At 35.9% G+C, this 21,293-nt stretch overlaps 1 protein-coding gene across 4 annotated transcripts in view; it reads right to left on the bottom strand.

Moving 5' to 3' along the window:
• CDH12 (cadherin 12) overlaps positions 1–21,293 on the bottom strand; it is a 521,432-nt gene that overhangs the window by 137,199 nt on the left and 362,940 nt on the right. For all 4 annotated transcript variants that reach the window (XM_077786157.1, XM_021546413.3, XM_021546438.3 and 1 more), the window contains one exon: positions 11,113–11,528. In XM_077786157.1, the coding sequence (XP_077642283.1) occupies positions 11,113–11,343 (231 nt within the window). In that variant the 5' untranslated portion in view covers positions 11,344–11,528. The remainder of the gene's footprint in view (positions 1–11,112; positions 11,529–21,293) is intronic.

The raw sequence follows: 21,293 nt of genomic DNA, 5'->3' as shown, positions 1-21,293 counted from the left end.
CCTGAGCATAGGCTGAGCTAGTTCCCTCTCACTTAAAGTCAGAGAGGAAACCAAATCACCAACTCAGTGTGTGGGCTGCATCCTGGATAGCAAATGTATTTTGTGCTTAGCTCAGCTTCAGCTTCTGGCAGATTTGTAAGGGGCCTGAAGAGGCTCAGCTCTTTTTAAGGATGTTTTAAGGACAGTCCTCTGTCAGTGACATGGACTAGAAAACCAAAGAAGCAGTTTGTGTGGAATGGATGGCAGTATGAGATATTGAAAGGTATGAGGATTTGCAACAACATCCTAAGCCTCTTGCTAACCAGACTTTTTTTGGCATTACATTTGTAATAGTGACCTGCACTACTGTCTTATGGTTTTTGAAACTAATATTATTACTAATATATCCAAATCAACAAAATTATCAGTAAATTGCTACGTGAAGTACTGCAGATGTTTGCATTTTACATATAAAGACAAATGTACATATTTTTCACTAGGAGAAATGCTATTTAATAAAATGCATTTTTTCTGTTCAGACCTAATTTCTTACTTGATAAAATTCCTTGCCCACTAAACTGTCCAAGCCACATGCAACAAATGAGTCACTTTTGGGAACATGACTAATATAAACACTTATCATTATTTTATTCTACATGGAGGACCATATTGTTACTATCACTGAACCCCAAAGCATGGTGTGCTGCACTGGGTGCACGTGGCCTCCAACCCAAACTCTGCCTCTGGCAAAGGTAAAGGTCAGAGTTCAGCACATAATTGCCAAGTGTCCAGTGGTTTGTGCAGATACTGGTGGTGACTATAGTTATTAGCCTTTGGCAAATTGATTTTTTATGAATTTCTTCATTCTCTTATCATTAGCATGAAAAATTCTGTTATCTCCACAGCAACAGATGGCATGGAGCTACCTATTCTGGATTGATCAATTTTATGAACAATCATTTCCTTTTCTTTGGTCTGAATGGGCAACCTGTTGGCTTCATTTGTGCCCCACACATCTTGCTTTGGGGAAGGCAGTAATCTTCCCCCTTTAGTCTCACCCCTATGTTCTAGACATTTTTGAGACCTATCATATCTCCTTCTCTTTGCTCCTTTTCCAGGATAAGGAAATCTATCTTACTCAGTTATTCTTCACTGACGAGTCAGTCCAAAGGTCCTGATTAACCTTTTGTCCTTGTCTGTACATTTCCAATTTCTATGGGACACATGTTCTCTGAGACTAGAGAGAAATCATTCCCAGTGTGAAAGATACAGGCTCACCAGAAATTTACATACAAAGCTGTATTACTGACAACTATTTCCTTCAGCTGCTGCTAAGAATTTCTGATATCCCATTTGCTTTTTATGGCACTCATAGCACACTAAGCAAATGTGCATACAGCTATTATGAAACAAGACATCATTTGAGAGAGATTATAATTTCCACAGAGAACAACAATTTATTAATGAAATTGGAATTATTCTCCTCCTCCCACAGTATGTACCACTTTACATCAGATTTCATGTCTTATTTTAGTCCTCTTTCGTAATGTTTTTCCCATTTTTTCCATTTAGCCTTTGTCTTTAGTAACTCTAGTAGCTTAATTAGAAAAGCAAACACTTCCCTGGATACTCTCACACTTTCCAAAATAATTTATGATGACATTAAACAACATAGGCGCCAGCCTAAATCCTTACTGATATTGAATCATAGTGTCCAGGATGAAACATAGTAATGTTTTTTCAGTGGTCAATTAAGCATTTTCACAACAATAGGAATGAATAACCCATCTGTTACTGAAAATCTATTTTTTTAGCAAGGAGTAGCAAGGTTTTAATGGCATAACAGTATCAATCATTGATAACAGAATCAATAACAACTCTAACTTACATGTTCAGGGACTGACAGCTAAAATAAATACAATGCAGACAAGGTAATAATTTTTATAATTACTACTGGTGCTGGAAGACAGGAATTTTTTCCAAGGTTGCTTTGTTCTTTACACACACTTTTTTCTCTTATTGTAAATACAAGGATAACTACTGCACACAGCTATTTAGACAAAACCCATTGTATTTATGTATTTATGAAAAAAACCTTCTCCAGAGGAAAATTAAATTTAAGCTAGTTACTGAAAATTTAAACTACATTATTTTTAATTTTAGTATGCGCCAATTCTAGTGGACATTGTGTTCTCTCATTAGTATGTCTTTCAGCTTTTCTCCTCCATTTTTCACCTTCAATGAGATCAGCCCCTGGCCTGGGTGGGGGAGGGACATCTCACCCAGCAGTGTGGATATAATCACCTTTCCTCTTAGTCACCTTCTCCTGCCTATATGGCACATGTATCACTGCCATGGAGCAGTCATAGAACACATCCATCTGGTACTGCACAGTGAACTACACCAAGGAAATTATCTTAGAGTTATTTTAGAGTTTAAAAACAATACTGGTAGGAAAAGTCCGATTTTACACCAGAATGTTTTTATGCTTTAGATCATCTTCCAGCCTTAGAAAGAACATCATCTTTTTCTAAGACTCTGCAAATGCCTCTCTATGAGGTTATCGGATTATCTGGGATTTTATAATCTCTATTTAGATTGACTAAATGATAACTAAGTCAAAACAGGGAGAAAATTATACCGTAGTGTTCCTGTTACAAAATTATTTTCCACTACTGGGGCATCTAAATAATATTAGGTTATTTTTATGAATTATTATTATGTTCTCAGTTTTAATTTTGTCCCATTCCACTTTTCTTTGTTAAGACCTTTTTTGACTTTTCATGTTGAATTTTTTTCTTGGCTAGAAAAATATGTAATGTACTCTGTTTTATGAAATAATTATTATATAAGAAAGACTAGGCTCATTTATGAAACACAATTCATGTCACCAACTTGTGTAGAAAATATAAGCAAGATTTTTGGTACACAAGGTCTATTTGAAACCAGAAGAGAAGCTGTGGAATTCAAGGTTGCTGTTAACTGGATTAATTCCTCAAAATTTAATAGGATGCATAACAGATCTTATGCAAGAAGTAAGGTGATTGTAACTTTTGCATCAGAGTGGATATCAGATACGGGGAGACAGAAAGCAGGATTAGGGAAAGGTTATCTCTAGAGGGAGAGACAGGTCATGTAGAGCCTGTGGGACATGAAGCATTGCAGAGAGGGAAATGGTCATTGCCATAAAACCAATACTTGCTCCAATCCATTCTGTTATATAACAGAAATTGTGGTTTGATATATCACCTTCATAAGAGTGGGGGGGTTTTTCACTTTAGGACATGTGCTGTTAAAACACTTTTAGAGCCCTAAATCAAAACCTATGTTATGTAATGGCAACTCTTGACAAGACTGACAATCCCAATCATTTCTGTTTATGATTTGCATACAAGGATATTAACTGCAGTGACTGAAGATGAGACAACCTTCTAACTTGTCAGCTTCTCCTATATGTTGGTGCTGGACAGCTAATATGAAATTATTCTTTTTCTTATGAGCCATGATTTATTAATGATTGATTGATCCTAGCTGTGGAGTTTTGAGGTTGTTTTGTGGAGGTTTTTTTTTTCTTTTTGTTTGTTGGCTTGTTTGTGGGGGTTTTTTTGGGTTTTGTTTGTTCATTTTTGGGGTTTTCTTATTGTTTCAGGATATTTATAATTTTGTTTGAAAAAATGAATTTAAGTTTTAATTTTGTTACATTGTATTTCATGCTCATACTTTGGTTTTGAATTTCAGCAATTATTTTTCATGCAATGTTTTCAAAGATTTGCATTTTATTGAAAAAATTTAAATCACAGAATCACAGCATATTCTGAGTTGCAAGGGACCAACAAGGAACTTTGAGTCCTTGCCTGCACAGAACAGCCTTAAGGGTCACACGATGTGCTTGTGAGCACTGTCCAAATGCTCCTTGAACTCTGTCAGGCTGATGCTGTGACCACTTCCCTGGGAAGCCTGTTTCAGTGTCCAAACACCCTCTGGATGAAGAACTCTTTCCTTATTACAGCCTAAACCTCTCCTGACACAACCTCAGGCCATTCCCTGGGGTCCTGTCACTGGTCACCACAGAGAAGAGATCAGTGCTTGCTGCTCCTCTTCCCCAATGAGGAAGTTGTAACTGCAATAGGATCTCCCCTCAGCCTCCTCTTCTCCAGGCTGAAAAGACCAAGTGTCCTCAGCTGCTCCTCATACTCCCACTCAATGCCTTCACCATCCATGTGGCCTTTCTTTGGACACTCCTTAAATAGTTTAATGTCTTTCTTATATTGTGGCACCCAAAACTGCCCCCAGCACTCAAGGTGAGGACACCCCAGCTCAGAGCAGGACAATCCCCTCTTTTGCCCAGCTGGCCATGCTGTGCCTGGTGCCCCCCAGGACAGGGTTGTCCCTCCTGGCTGCCTGGTACTGCTGACTCCCATGAGTTCAACTTGCCACTGACCAGGACCCCCAGGTTCCTCTCCACGGTGCTGCTTTACAGTGAAAACTGTATAAATATCCAAATTATATAAATATGCATATTTTGACATTTAAGTAGAATTATAAATTATTTATATTTCTGAAATTTGCAGTTTTTTTCCCAATTACTGTTTTAATACCAAATCCGCATCCCTCTATAATGAGCAAAGGAAATAAAAGACTCCACATTATGAAAAAAGTTATCTATCTCATAGATATTAAATCCTGAGCTTTAATCTAATCTCCTATCACTTAGCAGTTCTTTCATATTTCTGTAATTTTTTTGTTTTCCTGATGAAAATTTCCACTTTTGTAGCACATTTGTGGCATTATGGGATCTCCATTTTTTTGAACACCCCAGATGTTGCAGCAATCATAAATTTTATTCAATTTCTGAACCTTCTTGTTATTTTGGTTTACACATTATTACCCAGATGCAGGAATGGCTCCAGGTACTTAATACTTTCCCACATTTTGCTGTCTGGCAAATGCTATTTAATTTATTACTTGGCATTCTGATGATCTTCCAGAAAGGAGGTCTCGTGATCGCAGCTTAATTTTAATGGATGGTCTAATGCTTTACTAATTATAAATTCAGCTTGCGTTGCTGACATACAGAACACATGCCCATGCCTGATCTGACTATCAATAACACTATGTCTACCAGGTGAATCAGAAATTCTCAGCCAAACTCCATCTTTAGATTAAAAAACAATAAAATCTTCGAATTCTCTTGTATTAAAGGAGGAGACTGTTTTGGTTTGTCTGTTCTCTTCAAATCCTTTGAAAAATTTCTAAATATTTTTTAAACTATCTTTTCCCATATTTCCCTGTTTAAATAAACTTGCTGCCCAGATGAAGCCATTTATACAGAAGCATTCCAAATAAAATTACAATATATGTAAGATTTTTCCTTTGCAGCTTAATTTCTACAAGCTCATTTGTATTTCTCTATCTGTGTTGGCAACACAAATTTCAGACACACAAGCACCATTAGCACCCTAACTCAGCTGTGTTTGGAGGTCTTGTGAGACCCAGTCATTCATTCTAATGGGACCATTTCCACAGGCTCGGAATCTTCTACAGTGATCACTGAATCCTTGCATAATACAGCCTGCTAAATTTTAGAGTTTGAAATATTTCAGTCTGTGACTTTCTTAGCTGTTCAGGACAATAACCTCAACATTTTACACCCTCTAAAATGTGGGTGATGGCTCAAGAAGTTGATCCTTCCTTTTTATTCTGATCTCTCCTTGTCCTGAGCTCACTCTTTCTCCTCTCTCACGCAATCAGTAAAAAAACAGCCCTCCTTTTTATTTTCTAGATCCAAATACCTCATATAATTTTCATCAATTGTGAGGACCACAGGCAAGAGGTCTTACTACTACTAGGCTCCTAATTTATCTGCTATGAGCTACCTAAGCAAATCAATAAATAAAGTGAAGCCACTAAATCAATAATAAACATTCTGTTGCAAGTTGTTCATCTCTGCTGCATGTCTTTGTACACCTTGTAAAAAGGTTGGCTTTCAGGAGTAAACATTAAATGCAAGTCTGACTTGCTCATGGGGGTTTTGTGTTTCCACAGTTCCATTTCCTTCTAACACTTTCAGGTGCAACTGTCAAAATTACTTTGTGTCTTCCATACTCTATGCAATATACAGGATGCAAAGCTTTTAAAGTCATCACTTTTTTTCACCAGACAGACATAAGTGGGAGAGACAAAGGTCTCAGCTCAACAGAGCAAGAAAAGAAATCCAGAATTCTGATACCAGTTCTGATTCCTCTTACACCTTTTTTACCATTTCATTTCTCCTCATCAATTTCCTTGCCTGTAATAAATTGTGACAGTGCTTTCGCTTGAATATGTGCCCAGCATAAACTCCGTAAACCAATTTAGTAAGCCATGTTAATGTAATCATGCCTGATTGCTCTTTAAATTACTACCTAAAGACCACTAAGGCCCAACAAGATTTCACTTTGATGTCAGGAGACAGAGGTGAGTAGATGTTCGATGTACTGAAAAAGCTCATTCTCATACACAGCATATCTTTCATATTAAAATCATACAGAATGAGTAACAGTAATGTCCTGCACCATGGGAGTCAATTAATACATTACTAGCAGCAGTCCCTGAAACAATTTTCATCTCCTTGATGATGGCACTGTGTAGATGTCTAATGGAAATAATACATAGCTATCTCTAATATTATTACTTCAGTTACGGAAATGGAATATGATAAATTACAAAAAACCCTTTTGACAACTTTAAATGAAATATTATTGTGATCATATTACTAAAAATCTAGTGGAAATACAATTTTAAAAAAGATTAGTTTAATTGGGGTACATTTCCTTCAAAGGGCATTAGCTTTCAAATTCACTGCATTTCTTTTCCTTACATTTTATTTTTGCTTTCAAGTCAACTCAGTGTTTTTGAATAATGCCAAAATGATAGCTACTGCTCTGTAAAATTGTTTGTCTGAACAGATTCAAAAAAAGCAGTGCATAATTTCCTTTACAGACTACCCTGTCATAGAGATACTCACCCAAGAGGGAAAAAAGAGAGCATGTATTCAGAAGTACATGTTGATTGAAACCTAATGGAAGGTGATCAACATTAATTCCATCATATTAAAAATTATCCACTATAAAGTGCATAAATAAATTCTATGCTAATATTTCAGATGCAGAGGATAAATGATAAGGTTTTGAAAAAGCATGTTGTTCTGTTCACAGATATAGAGCTCTGCTTCCTCCAAATGAGCACTGTTTCTGCCTTGATATATAGGCAAACCTTTGAAGATGATGAGGCTTTCTCAGGACAGAGTCAGATGAAAAATACCATATTGTTACATTACCCTGTACTGCCACAGAAGAGTCCTGAATATTAAATTTTTCAGCATCCTTTACTTAACAAAATCTGTAGTAGTTAGTATGTGAGCATGCATTAATGTGGCAGAGGTGTAAACAACAAACTTGTAAAAAATATGTTATTAATTGGAAGAAAATTATCTGGTAGGCTGAGGTTCTGGGATTTTTGTTGGGGTTTTTTTTGTTGTTTGGTTGGGGGGTTTTGGGTTTTTTTCTTTTGTTTGTTTGTCTGTTTTTGCTAGACTGGAAAATAGAAGAGAAATGTCCACTACACTGAAGAGGACTTTGCAATCTTTTCCTATGTACCCAGTATGCATCCAGTAGAAGCTACCATACGCCTGTCTCTGCAAACCTGAGGACAGACAGAAAAAAATTCTCAAAAAAATTGTGCAGGTGTGCAGCACAAGAAAGATGTAATGTATTTACACACTAGGAATGCAAAGACACATATAAAGGGAAAATGTCACATGCGGCCATCCAAAACCTTTGCAAGTATTATCCTGACCATGTTGTTCTCTTGAACTTTCGGTTTATTTTGCTGCCTCTGCATGTCACTGTTGAAACACAGCAATAAAGAAAGGTTACAGACATATTTGTAGTGTTCTGGTGGGGCTGTGCCCCCTTCAGCTATCCTTGCATAAGGGCAATTAAAACTGCTGCCTTGTTTGCAGGTGTAAGCTGTGCTGGTACTTGTTTTTGTGTGAGGACTTGATCCTCTGATGATTTCTGTCACCATTTACTGAGACCTGTGCTTTTGCACAAAAAAAAAGGCACGAACCTTTTGTCTTCACCCATATGTGCTGTTTTTGCCTGGCTTTCTGGATCTTCGCAGTACCAGGAAAACAAGTAAAGCACTGCAAAGTAAATGGGTAAGCCTTATCTTACTCTCAGAACATTGTCCATTTCCATGGGTTGCATGGAAATATCATACTCTAATTTTACTTTTTAGACTGGATCTGCTTAATGAATGTTGAGCAAAGAGGGTTATCTTCTGTAATCAATCAGATGGATTTTTATTCTTCTTCCAGATTACATTGAACATATTCCCAAACTTTAATAATCAGGTCAAATGCTTTTAATGTGTAAGCTTCAAGCACTATTTCAAAATCACCACCTGTAAGCTAGACTAATCCCCATCAGTTTTGTAAACTATATTTTGATTTGCAACCTGACATTTCTTGAGATAGTCATCTAAAAACAGGCATGAAAGGAATTACATTAACTGGCCGATAACAGAAGACATTATTTCTGTAAATCTGTATTCTCTTACAGAAGGTTTGCAATATTAGTTAGTCACCCTCAACTGTTTAGTGAAACTGTCAGCTGATTTAATAGATACATTAAAATCCTATTTATAAATTACTGTGACATTATTAGTGCAATAGTTCTATAAGTAATATAAATGCCTATGCACAGGTGTCCTGTTATCATGGCTAAAATGTGATTTCAGGTCACATGAAGTATCCTACACTTTATAATAGGCTTATTACTAATTTAAAATATATAACAGTAGCATTATAAAAATAATTAAATTGAAAATATATGCCTTTGGAAAAAACATGTAATTTTGGTGAATCATTTGTTTCTGCAGATTTAGTTCTGCAACCAATCCAGAACTTAACTGCATTTAACATCTTAAAAATATTATGTGATTTTTAAAAATTGCATATGATCTAAAGATATTGATTAGTGCCTGTTGGATATATTTTAGTATGCTGACAATGGTTTGAATTTATATGAAGGTTGGTTTTGCTACCTCGATCTGAAAGCACAATTACTCTAAGAAACTTTCTCTTTCAGTGTTACACCTGCATTGAGAGCTTTGTGGAAAATAAGGGGAAAACACCAACATCTCCAACGTGGTTTTGTTTATTTGTTTGTGTTCTGTTTTTTGTAAGAGATTTAGCAAAGATGACATACAAAAATTGGCAGGGTTTGTTGAGTTTTCAGTTATAGTAAAGCAAATAGTTAATATAGATAAAACAAGTTTTGATAAAGATCAAAATAACATTGTTGAAGAAAGTTATTACCTAGAATTAATTGCTCTATTCTAGAAGCAGGTGTTTTGATGTAAAAAAAGGGGTTTGACTTTTTGACTTTCCTCATACTTGAAAAGTGTCACACAATTTGTAACAGTTAAAAAAAGTCTTAAGAGGTAAAAATATCCAGGTAAATATGTAATAAGTGTTAGCCTTAATGAAAATATTCCGTAAGTTCTAAAGTTGCTTATAAACTCAATGTCAGTGGAACAAAAAACAGGACAAAGGAAAAAGCTGATTCATCAGTATAGTGATAATAGTCCATTTTGTGCAAAATTAACATTTTTTGGCAGTTTAGAACTGACCCTAAATGACTACCAAGAAAAACTTACACAAAGGAATGAAGACTAATGAAAATATAGTGATGCATTAGTAATATCTCTGTCTTTTGACATTAAAGTCACAGCAATCACATTGCCTGTGCTACAGCACCAAATGTGATGAGAGTCCTTGTTGGCACCTTCAGCAAGATGCCAGAACAAAGGTATGTCTTAGAGAAAGTGTAACTTTTATCAACTGGATATCACAAATATTATTTTTTCCATTATGTGGTCCCTCTTTCTTCCGACTTACAGCAAACTCATTGTATTAACTTTGTGGTACAAACACACTGCTTTGCAAATTACTTTGGCCAATACATTTTAGGTCTTCACGTGCAATATCTAAGTACATTTTTGGCTGCTGTGCTAAATAATCTAGTGATTTATTTATACATCCTCAGAATAGTTTTCTGGAAGAACATGAGGAAAAATTAATTTTCTGTTGATTTATTTATGTTTAGGGAAAAAAAGTTCCCCACTTGTACACAAAAAGAAAAGGTTCATAATGATATTAAAGTAAAAACTGAAGCATGATGACTCATTTTTACAGTAGGAGAATTTGAAACCTTGCTGTCTAGGGAAGTGGCATTTGGGGACCCAGGAAACAAATTCCTGATTTGTTATTTTCACTGAATAAAGTCCTTTACTTAAACTGAAATTTATGCACAGCATCCAGTTATACACTCTGCTAAGATTTTCTTCAGGTGTCCTTTTCAGCTTTCCTATCTGAAAACTTTATTGTTTAAATTCACCACCCCAACACCCCTCAAACAGTTTTCTGTCAATTACTTATGCACTTACAGAAACAGTGGACATATAATGAGAGGGTATTGCAAAAATTCTCTGCGGGTCTGATTGTGCATGTCTAAACACAGTATAAAAGCTGTAGTGCAGGACTTTGAATTAGGAAGAAATAAAACATATTATAAATACTTGAAAACAGTCTGAACAATCAGAAATAAAAGTAAATGTTTCTGAGACATAAGACAGCAGACCAAAAAGGATGCATCATCATTAGCTGAAAACAGATTTGGAATAACCATACCAATCACACCAATGACTGTTCATTCTGGGCTTGCAATTTAAAGTGTATATCTTATCTCTTGATATCAGAACAATGTTGCTAAATATTAAATATGCTATCATAGTAGTCTCAATTAAAATTAGTTGTGAAACACAGACTTATATTAGAACTCTCTTGTTTCTTTGCTTTTATTATTGTTGTTGCTTTTGTTTTCAAAAAAGAACAGGGAAATAAGACAAACATACAAAGACAGAAAGTATATAGTGACTACAGGAAAGGCTGGATGGTAAAAGCAATGAGCAGAGGGAACTATGGCCAGTTGTAGAAGATTTGTCCCACCAGAAACAGGTACACATTTATAATACATTATACTACTTCTCTGTATCATTTGAACATTCAAAGAAATAGTAAAAAATTACCTTTCCCACATACTGAGGTTCAGAGCCCATGTACTCCTCCAGCACAAAAAATTGATTCCACACCCAGCCTCGTTTGACTCGCTGGGTAGATGATCTCCTCCCTGGCACTGGGACAACATTTTCTCTTGGCTGTGCTTCTAAAATCTCTTGTGCTTGTGGATGCAGTGGTGTTAGGAGACCTCCATGGAACAGGACCCAGAGAAGCAGGGATAAGCAGTTCCTTGTGAGCATTGGCAATGCCTTCCCTACCACAAGTAATAAAAACTCCAGCACTTAATGCTGAGCAGAGGAATCCAGGTTTGAGGTGTCTGTGGCCTTCACCACTTAGCTTCTGATTTTATTGCAGAAATGCTAATGCAGGCATTAATCCTTCTGATGACAAGGTATTTGCAGCAATAAATTCCATCTATAGGGACCTATAAAAGAGATTTACATGCAACATCAAATTACATAGGATTATACTGAAGCATTCATCAAAATTCTCACACCTAGTTAGTTTCTAGAGACAGAGAAAAATATTAAGAATCACAGTTTAAAAGAGATTTCTATTTAAATTGTAGCATTGAGCTGCTCTAGAACACTGTGTAGTTATTACCTCATTCTTGCTCTGCTTAGCATTACCTTTGTGTCTGTAGGAGACAGGCCTGTAGTATTTGTTTTAGGATCAGTTATCAAACAGAACTGTTTCCCATCAGTGACAGCAAAAATGTTTACTATTTTTTTTCTACTTTTAGTCAGATTTTACTCAAACATCTTTTACTCAAAAAAGATTTACAAACAAAATACTGGAGAACAGGGGCTTTACTCTTTCACCCTGCTGTCCAGTGCAGGAACATTTACTCGCTTTCTCTGCCAGAAAACCATCTTGAAGTCTTCTCTACAGTGTGCTGGTTGCCAGGTATAAAAAATAACTGTCTGTAGGACTTAAGATAGATGCATTTTACATTTTAAAAGTAAAAATACAAATTATAGCACTATGGAATTCAGCACTTGGTTAGGGTCATATTGTGTCATTGATTTTTAAGTATAGGTTTCTAGGAAATCAATAGAGTTCTGGTTAAAAAGTAATGACATGATATGGACCTCAAAACAGAAGAATAATAAATAAAACAGAAGAATAATAAATTACTTAACCCTATATGTTTTTCTTTTTCAAACACTGCCAAAGGTTATATTTTCCTTACAAATAATATCGTTACTATCCATAACAATAAATAGCACAGAAAGTCTTATTTGTTGGATACATGCTGAAGTATTTAAATAGAAGTGATTTATAATCAGGAACCTGGAAAACTTAACAAGTCTTAAAAAAGAAAAAAAAAAACCAAAAAAAAAACCAAAACAACTGGAAGAATAACTGCACTTCCTAGGCTAAATTTAGGGTGAGATTTTCTGTTCTGATTTGAAAGGCTAGGTTTTAGGTCTTAATCAAAAAGAAAGCAACAAACCCTGGTGAAAGATATCTATTGTGTGTTTTAATTCTACCTTCAGAAAGGATAAAAGATGAGGAAAGAACTTCCATCTGCCCAGAATTCTTTAAATAGAAGTTTTTCTAAGTTATGTTCAAAACATTTCAATGTTTTTCATCTACAGCAAAATATTATTTTGTGCAATGAATAAGAACTTAATATTTGCACAATCATTTGCAGCCTATGGATTTTATTCCAGCAAAAGAACTTTAAGACCCTCCCAGCCACAACAGAGATCTGCATTCAGTATATTTTGTATGATTTCATTTTTTACTAAACAGTTCACATGTGGTTTTCTGCTTCTCTTGTTAATGCATTCAGTGATATATAACATCACATTCAGATTGTGTTCACCCATAATTCAGTTCCAAGATTTCCAAACTTTTTTGCCTCTCCTGATTCATGGTTGCAGAGTGCATTCCTCGTTTTTATGGCAAAATCATAGTAATCATGAAACAGCAAAAAATAAAATAAATTAACTCAACATATCCTTTTGAACTGCCCAGACATAGATGGGAGGTTGAAACAAATATAAAAAAGAAAGGGGTGGGATAGTCTGCACTGCTTCAGAAATGCCAAAGTCGTGTTGTAGTCAATTTAATTGCCATACCACTTCTCTTTGCTGAGAAGACTCTGTACACTGCAGTTCTCCCAGCAGAGCTCTGCCTCCGGCCATGTCTGTCAGTCAGGGAGCTTTTAAAATGTTATACAGCACCAAAAGTAATGCAAAGAAATTGCAAGACTTCAATGGAAGGAGAGCAATTCCCCCTCGGCTGGAAGGTTAGTAACCAAGTGCAAGACACAGAGCACTTTAACCCTTCTCCATTGGTCTCCCTGACAGCCTCCCAGAATGCCTACTGCAGAGTCAGGAAAGAGCAATGCCAGTGCTTGCTTCATTTCCCACAGCTTCAGAAAGATGATGAATGGAAGGGTCAGAGAAAAAATGGGAGGCTAATGGACGTTGCAGTACAAGATTGTAGCACAGATGCCCTCATCAGCTGCAAAAGAGTCCAACGTGAGGAATTTCTTTCAATTTTTCTTCTTTATTTTTTTTCTTTTATTTTTTTTAATTTTAACCTCAGCAAGGCAAATAATTCAGACTCTCATACTTTGGCACTTGAAACAATCACTCCAGCTTGCTGTTCTGTAACATTTGTGCTGTAGGAAACTGAGGCAGAAGGTTCTCCCCTAGTTGTTGGAACTCAAAATGTCTCTCAGACATTTTTAGAGGTTCCAGGCCTTGGTCAGAAGCATTTTAGACCCTGGCAGGCAGCTGGAAACAACTGTGATTTTGAGTTTGAGCCATGGAATGAGTTACCAACTTTGGAGGTGGAACAAGCAGTCACAAAAGGTTAGATAAGATAGTAAAAGTAGTTACAAAACAGAGGGGGAATTTTTTTAGTATTGTACAGGAGGGTTTTAGCACCTGTACAAGGGGGTTTTTACTTTGTACATGGGGGTCAGAAGTGCTAAGATGGAGGAAAGTGGGCTGATCTTGTTCTTCCTCCTTCTTTTTCCTTGCCTCCATGATCTTGGTGATGTTGGCACTCACAGATTGGTTTAGAGTAGAAAAGCACTTTGTAATATAGATAACAGGTACTGGGGGAAGACTATAAACATGTAATACGTAATATATCATATAAAAGATAGCAGCAGCCCTGGGCAGGGGGAGAGACGAAGAAGACAGCAGATAGAGAGGATATCAGTGTGTGTGTGTGCCTCTACCCAGGCTGCTGACCAAGCAGCCGCAGCCCGAGAAGACAATCTTTTAGATAACCAACAATAAACTGCCTTGAGACCGAACAGCAAGAGGCTGCAGAGGCTTTCTTTGGAAGCACGGGTTGGAGGAGAGACTTTGCCACCACACGAGACCCCAGACCAAATCTGGGGTTCTCACACCTAGTAGCTTCTTCTTCCCCATAATTTCATTGATGGCTTTGCAGGAGGCTTTGCCTGATAGAATATATTTCATAGCACCAATGGAACTTGTACAGGAATTCAAAATAAAATATGAATATTCAAATAATATTCATATAAAAGATGTATCTTTTTATTTTAGTCTGTGCTTATTGCTTTGCACTTTCTTTTTAAGCTACATCAAAACCTTAGTGCCTTTATATTGTCAAATATTCATTGGTCCCTTATGTATCTCTGAGCAGAGAACTACTAAGACAACAAGGATTTAGAAATCCACTCAGTACAATTAACCATAAGGAAGGTACATGATTTCCTAAATTTTTAGGGTATTATTTCCAGTGATGCTCATAAAGAAATACTTATCCAGTGAGATAGTTGTGAACAGACATGCACCCTCATTGCATCTCTTTCCTATATATTACAGAAGTACAGATGGTCAGATTTTCCTTAGATCTTAGGGTTTTTTCAGTATTAGCTGTTGCTACTCATTTCTTCAAACTATCTTGTAGGGACTTCAGTACCATTATGTATGATCTAATTAACCCATAAAGACAGCTACAAAGGGATGCCCCGTATGAATTTAGCCCCACACATGCTTTTATTACCTGTGATTACGTCTATTCATTTTTCCAGATTGATAAAAGGTAAATAAATGACCCAGCAGCAAGCATGGACAGTCTGTTAATACATTATTATTAAGAAATCTTGACCATATTTACTGTGTCCCCCAAACTGCAGGCTTAGAAACTCATGATATACAAATGATGAATAAAATATCACTACTAAAATTATTTATTTGGAATAACAAAATACAGCATAAATGGTGCTCCTGCAAGAATTTTGATTCTGACCTGGACTATACTGCCATTAATCTAAAGAGCTTGAGCAAAGAAATGCTTTTGGAATACAAAACTGATGCATGCCATTGCTGCTGCAACAACGCTCAATCAATGGAAGTCATGGTACCGCAGACACAAATCACCTCACCAAGCTTGGCAAAGGTTATCCCTTGTAGAGAGAACAGCCATAGATCTTCTGTAATCACTAGTATGCACATAAGGCCTCAGGTAGAGAAGTATTTGAAAATAAACTTTAAATGATTTTTGATGTTGTCATGGCTTAATCCCAGCCAGCAACTCAACCCCACCCAGCTGCTTGCTCACTCATTCCCAGTGAAGAAGAGAATCGAAAAGATGAAAAGTGAGGAAACCCATGGGGTGAACTAACAACAGTTTAATAGATAAAGCAAAAGCTGCAAATGCAAGGAAAGCAAATAAGTTCATTTACTCCTTTCCTATTGGCAGGCAGATTTTCAGTCATCCTCAGGAAAGCAGAGCTCCATAATACATAGTGGTGACTTGGGAAGACAAATGCAAGCATTCCAACTTTTCATCTTCTTCTCCCCCACCCCCCAGCTCTATATGCTGTCCATGATGCCATATTGTCTGGAGTATTCCTTTAGCCAGCTGGGATCATCTGTCCTGGCTTTCTCCCCTCCCAAGTCTTGTGCACCCACAGCCTCTTCACTGGTGAGGTGGGGTGAGGTGCAGAAAAGGCCTTGACTACATAAGCACTGCTCAATGATAGGTAAAACACCCCCACATTATCTACACCATTTTCAGGAAAATTCAGAATACATCCCCCTACTGGCTATTATGCAGAAAATAAATTCTATCCCAGCCAAAACTGGTGCAGACCTATGTGATGTATCTGCTTGGATCAGACCACAGATGCAGTACTGCCACACAGAGACAAGCAGGAAACACTAAAGCTCCATGATACACTCAAAACTGTCATCAGTCCAGCAAGGCTGGTAATTGAACCTCCATGAATGGAGGCAAATTGCTTACTGACAAAGTATCCATTATGCACTGATGGTGGGAACATTTCTGCAGCCACCTTTACCATAAATCTATCAGCACAGAGAATGCTTCAGCTCATGCGAAATAAGAGCTAATGTAGAGCAACCATCTTTGTACCCATAAAGAGATTTGAAAAAGCTTGGCGGTACTGTAAGATGGTTGATCATGCCAGCAGGAAAGCCAGATAACATCTATAAGTATGGATATGCTGTAATATCTGACCATGTAATCTTATTTCTCTGCAATATCTTGCAATAAGAAAAAAAAAACAGCAGGAAAAGAAGTCCATGTTTTTGGTATTTATTAAAATTAACTGCTTAAGTATTTGAGATGATATATCTTCTGGATAAAGAATAAGTAAAAGGATATGGCAAATCTTGCTCTGAGTTTAAACAAATCAGTTAGGTGGATACCCTCAAAGTTATTTATTTAAACAAATGCCATTAGATTAGACTCTAAATTACCATATTTCTTTGTGAGTTTGACTTTCTTAAGCTTCACAACCTACCTAGATACTTTGTAAATGAAAGTAATTTTTCCTTTTTCCACCTGGTCTTTTTAGTTAAGATGGGAATTACTTGGTAATATCAAAAGAGGGGTTAGGAGGAAGATTACAAGTAGACAAATTGCAAACCACAAACTAGCAAAGACTTTAATTCTCAGTCTGTCCATCCTACAAGTCAGAAAACGTTCAATAGATTAAGCAGGTCCTACCTCTGCAGCTACTACTACAACTTGGCAAGAATAACATCTGGAATCCCTGCCAGGTAACTGTCATGGGATAAAAATAATATCAGTGTTTCTACCTGCTGGAGTTTTAACATCATCCAAAACAGTTATTCCTTTATCTCCCTTTGTGTGAGATTCAATAAGCTGAATAAACTGCCCTAGTTTAACATCTGTCAGCAACCAAGCACCACACAGCTGCTCACTCACCCCATCAGCCAAGAGGATGGGGACAAGAGAACTGGAAGAATAAAAGTGGGAAAATTTGTGGGTTCAGATTAGAACAATATTAATTACAATATTAATAATATTAATAACAATAATAATCATATTGCTATGACAATATGCAATTTATATAAATGAGGGAGAGAAATAAACCGCAATAATTGCAAATGAAAATAATTGCAAATGAAAATAATTGGGCACCACCAGTGAATCAATGTCCAGCCAGTCCCCAAGCAGCAGCTCCCAGACTTTCCCCTAATTTATTGTTGTGCATGACTCCATATGTTATGGAACATTTCTTTGGTCATTTGGGGTTATTTCGCTGTGTCCCCTCCCTGATTCTTGTGTACCTCCACATGTCTGCTGCTGGTTAAAGAAACAGAAAAGGCCTTTACTCTGTGTGAGCACAGATCAGTGGTCAATAAAATATCCCTGTGTTATCAGTGCTGTTTCCAGCACAAATCCAAAACCACTGCTCCACACCAGCAACTGCAAAGAGAATGAACTCTGTCCCAGCCAACACCAGTACAGAAGTTTAGCTGGCTCTCTGGCTTTTTAGACTGAATCCTCACAAGTCTGAAAGTCTGAATATCAGTCCCATTACTTCAGAGGCTGTTCATAGGAAGTTGCTGATTAAAAGAGGGAATATGAACCAAAATCACCTAAAATAATCCCAATACTCTGTAGATAAGTGATAAGAGCATACTGATATAATGTGAGAAATATATGTAGAAAATACACATATGGAAGCTGAAACTTGGTAGAAAAAATAAAATACACATATGGAAGCTGAATCTTGGTATTTCTGATATATGTACATCCTCATATGGACAAGAACTATACTCTGGGGACTACTAAACAACAAATAGATGGAAGCATTCCCCTGCAATAAAGTGATGTTAGTTCACTTTTGTTAAAGTCTATTACAAAAGTCCCCAAATCCTAATATTTAATGTCAAATATTTTGCTTATTATAAAGTTACTAATTATTCAAGAATTGGCAAGAATAATATCAGCTTGATTAAGGCTATGATTTTTGGATTTGACTGCCAAAGCCACTTCCTCTCTGTGTTCGATTGTTCTCTGCAGAGATGTATTTCATCTACTAGTTGACAGATCAATTCTGATGCTAGTTGTACCTACAGAGTAATACCATCTATGAATCTGGACTACTCTATTGAGTTTTAACTGGCATAAAACCAAAGTGAAATGAGAATTATGTCCTCCATCTTTGAGTGTGATTGTCCTTGTAAGAACAACATAGGAGGGTTGTCACAAAGATATATTACAGGACAAAAAAAAGTGTGATATATTCGATGAATACCTAATAAACACATTTTTGTGTATAACATTGGAGAAGAGTCTGGCATTCTAAGCCTTTCAATAATAAAATAATTAGCTGGTTCTGTATGCAGCTATTTATACATATTGTGTCAGCTTTGTCATCATTAGTAATACTTACAGGAGATTATTTATGACTGAGCCATCATCCTCTACCATGGAAATTATCACTTCTAATTCACAAACATGCATAAGAATATAGGGAAATAATTGTTGTTTAAAAAAAAAAAAAGACTGTAACTTTCATTATAAAATGTAAATACAGCAGTAAATGCACATGGTGGCTCATTGAACTCTTGAAAGTTAACTCAGGTAAAATGAAATTTCACTTTCACTCCAGGTTAATAATTAATGTATATTTTGCTGAGGTTCAAATTCAGGCCTGTACTATGTAAATACATAATGCAATTTTACAGTTTAATTATCAGCTAAAAGAAAGAAACAAACTGTTTCCAAAAAGAACAAAGTTTCCTTTACAAATATGGTCAGATGATGAAGCAGTGTCATCAATTTCATTTTTATTCTGTCTTGTGTCATGTTTGACTCAGAAAAGTTTTATGGTCAATCTATACCTACTTTGTCAATGATCTAGAATCTTTATTTTTGATAAATTACAAACACTTTCATTTCTGTTAGGAATCTGTCAATGTCAATGCTAAAGCATGGACAATCAGGAAACAATCCTTCATTCTACTGTACTTCTATGCTTTTTGAATAAATATATGAGATGGGGGAAAGGAGGGAAGGGAAATAAATAAAAATATCTCAACATATTAGCAATACATGTAAAGCAATAATTGACAAATCTGAGGCTGCAGCTCAAATATATTTATAATTTTGTATGTAACATGAGGTATTGAAATGCATGTGAGTATATTTTAATGTAATCTTCACCATTATCTTCTAAATCCTTGGGATATTTCTGTTTTTCTGAACCTGTCAAGAATTCTATCAGATTGCAAACATACTTTGTTAAGATTTCATTATTAAAAGATTTTCTGCTATTGGTCAGAACCAGATTATAAGAAATTTGAAACTATTTATTAAAGTTTCTGGTCAGAAGGACTAAAAAATTACACTAAATTACAAAACTAACTCCAAGATAGAAATTTTGAAGTGAGATCTTGCAGGCATTTTTTTGTGTATTGTGTTATGATGGTGCAAGTATTGCTTATTATCAACTTGGTGTATAACCTTAAGCATTTAAAATTGAAAATTCGGGTCTCATTTTGCCGATTATTGCAACTTCTATAAAGTAGATTTAAATGTCCTTGTCTCCATCAACATACTATTAAAAGGTGTTTAATCCCCAATATTCCTTTCTGTAGTAGATTATAGAAATCCATAGTCCAACTTTTAGATTTCAGTCTTCTGAAAGGTTAATAGATTTGTTCTAACAGTACTGAATGATACAATTTCAGAGGATGATACCATCCTAAGGAAAACAGGACAGACAGCAGTTGTACCCAACAGGTTTCTGGCCATTAATCTTGTGAATTTTAACAGGTAGGTCCAGAGACAACAGGAGTGAGAGATAACCCATCAGTTTTCTGAACTGTGAAAATATCAGCTCAGACTTCTCAGTATTTTGGAGTCACCTAATTTATTCTGAGCTTTCTTCAATTCTCAATAAAATACAACTATTATGCTTGGTGATTTATCTTTTTTCACAACTACTTTAGCTGTTATTACCCTATCTACATTTGCTGGTAAGACTATGACTCTTTTCTAATCATCGATGAACTAAAACACCTCAAAAATCAAAACGTTCATGGATTTTTAGATACCATAAATAGTAATGCTTAAGTTTCTATTTTGATTATTTAAGTTTTCTTTGTTTTGCCCAGCATTACTGCATAGGAATATAAGGTCATTAGAGCAACTGAGGCAGGCTCTAGTTAGATAACATCAGCCAAAGTAGTCCTCATTCATATTTTGTTTTTCAAACTGGATTTGCTTCATGGAGACTCACAAAATATCAAAGCTGTGTGTGAATAGCTGTGTCTCTCATCAAGAAACCTTTCACTGAAGTAAAACCCTCTACTTGCCAGTCAATGTGGAAGTGCTCCCAAACTAAGTCCGTGATTAAACTCAGAGATGCTAAAAGCAGCCAGGAGACATTTTGTGTACAATTTCTAAAAGAAGATTAAATAATATTTGTGTATCACTTTCATCTGTACAAATCCTCATGTCTGTTGTATACAATTGCTCATTTCCCAAATTCAAGAGTAATGAATTGAGTAATTTTGTAACAGATGCCTGCTGTGAATTTCAGCAATTATGGCCAAGCACAGACAATAGATGAGGTGTTGCACAAGGAAATAAAGTGACACTCACTACTGCAGCTCTGTCTGTCTTGTCTAGAGAAATAAATGCAAATCTTATTGGTGAAAATGTTTCCTTTTAGATTCTTTCCTACCTTTCTAAATATTAAATTAAAAGGACAAGAAAATAATGTATTAGAAAAGAAACATGTCTTGTCATCTGTGTAACACTCACACTCAGCAACATAAATTATTCGTACTTTTTTTTCCCATTTGTGCACATGTGGATTTTTATTAACTGGTGTGAATATATTTTCAAAGTGTCATTCAAAAATGTATCTGCTATAATTTAATACAATAAAGGCAAATATTATTTT

The sequence above is a fragment of the Lonchura striata genome, chromosome 1 (genome assembly GCF_046129695.1).
Source record: "Lonchura striata isolate bLonStr1 chromosome 1, bLonStr1.mat, whole genome shotgun sequence".
NCBI classification, from domain to species: Eukaryota; Metazoa; Chordata; class Aves; order Passeriformes; family Estrildidae; genus Lonchura; species Lonchura striata.
This window is presented reverse-complemented; position numbering and strand designations above follow the sequence as displayed.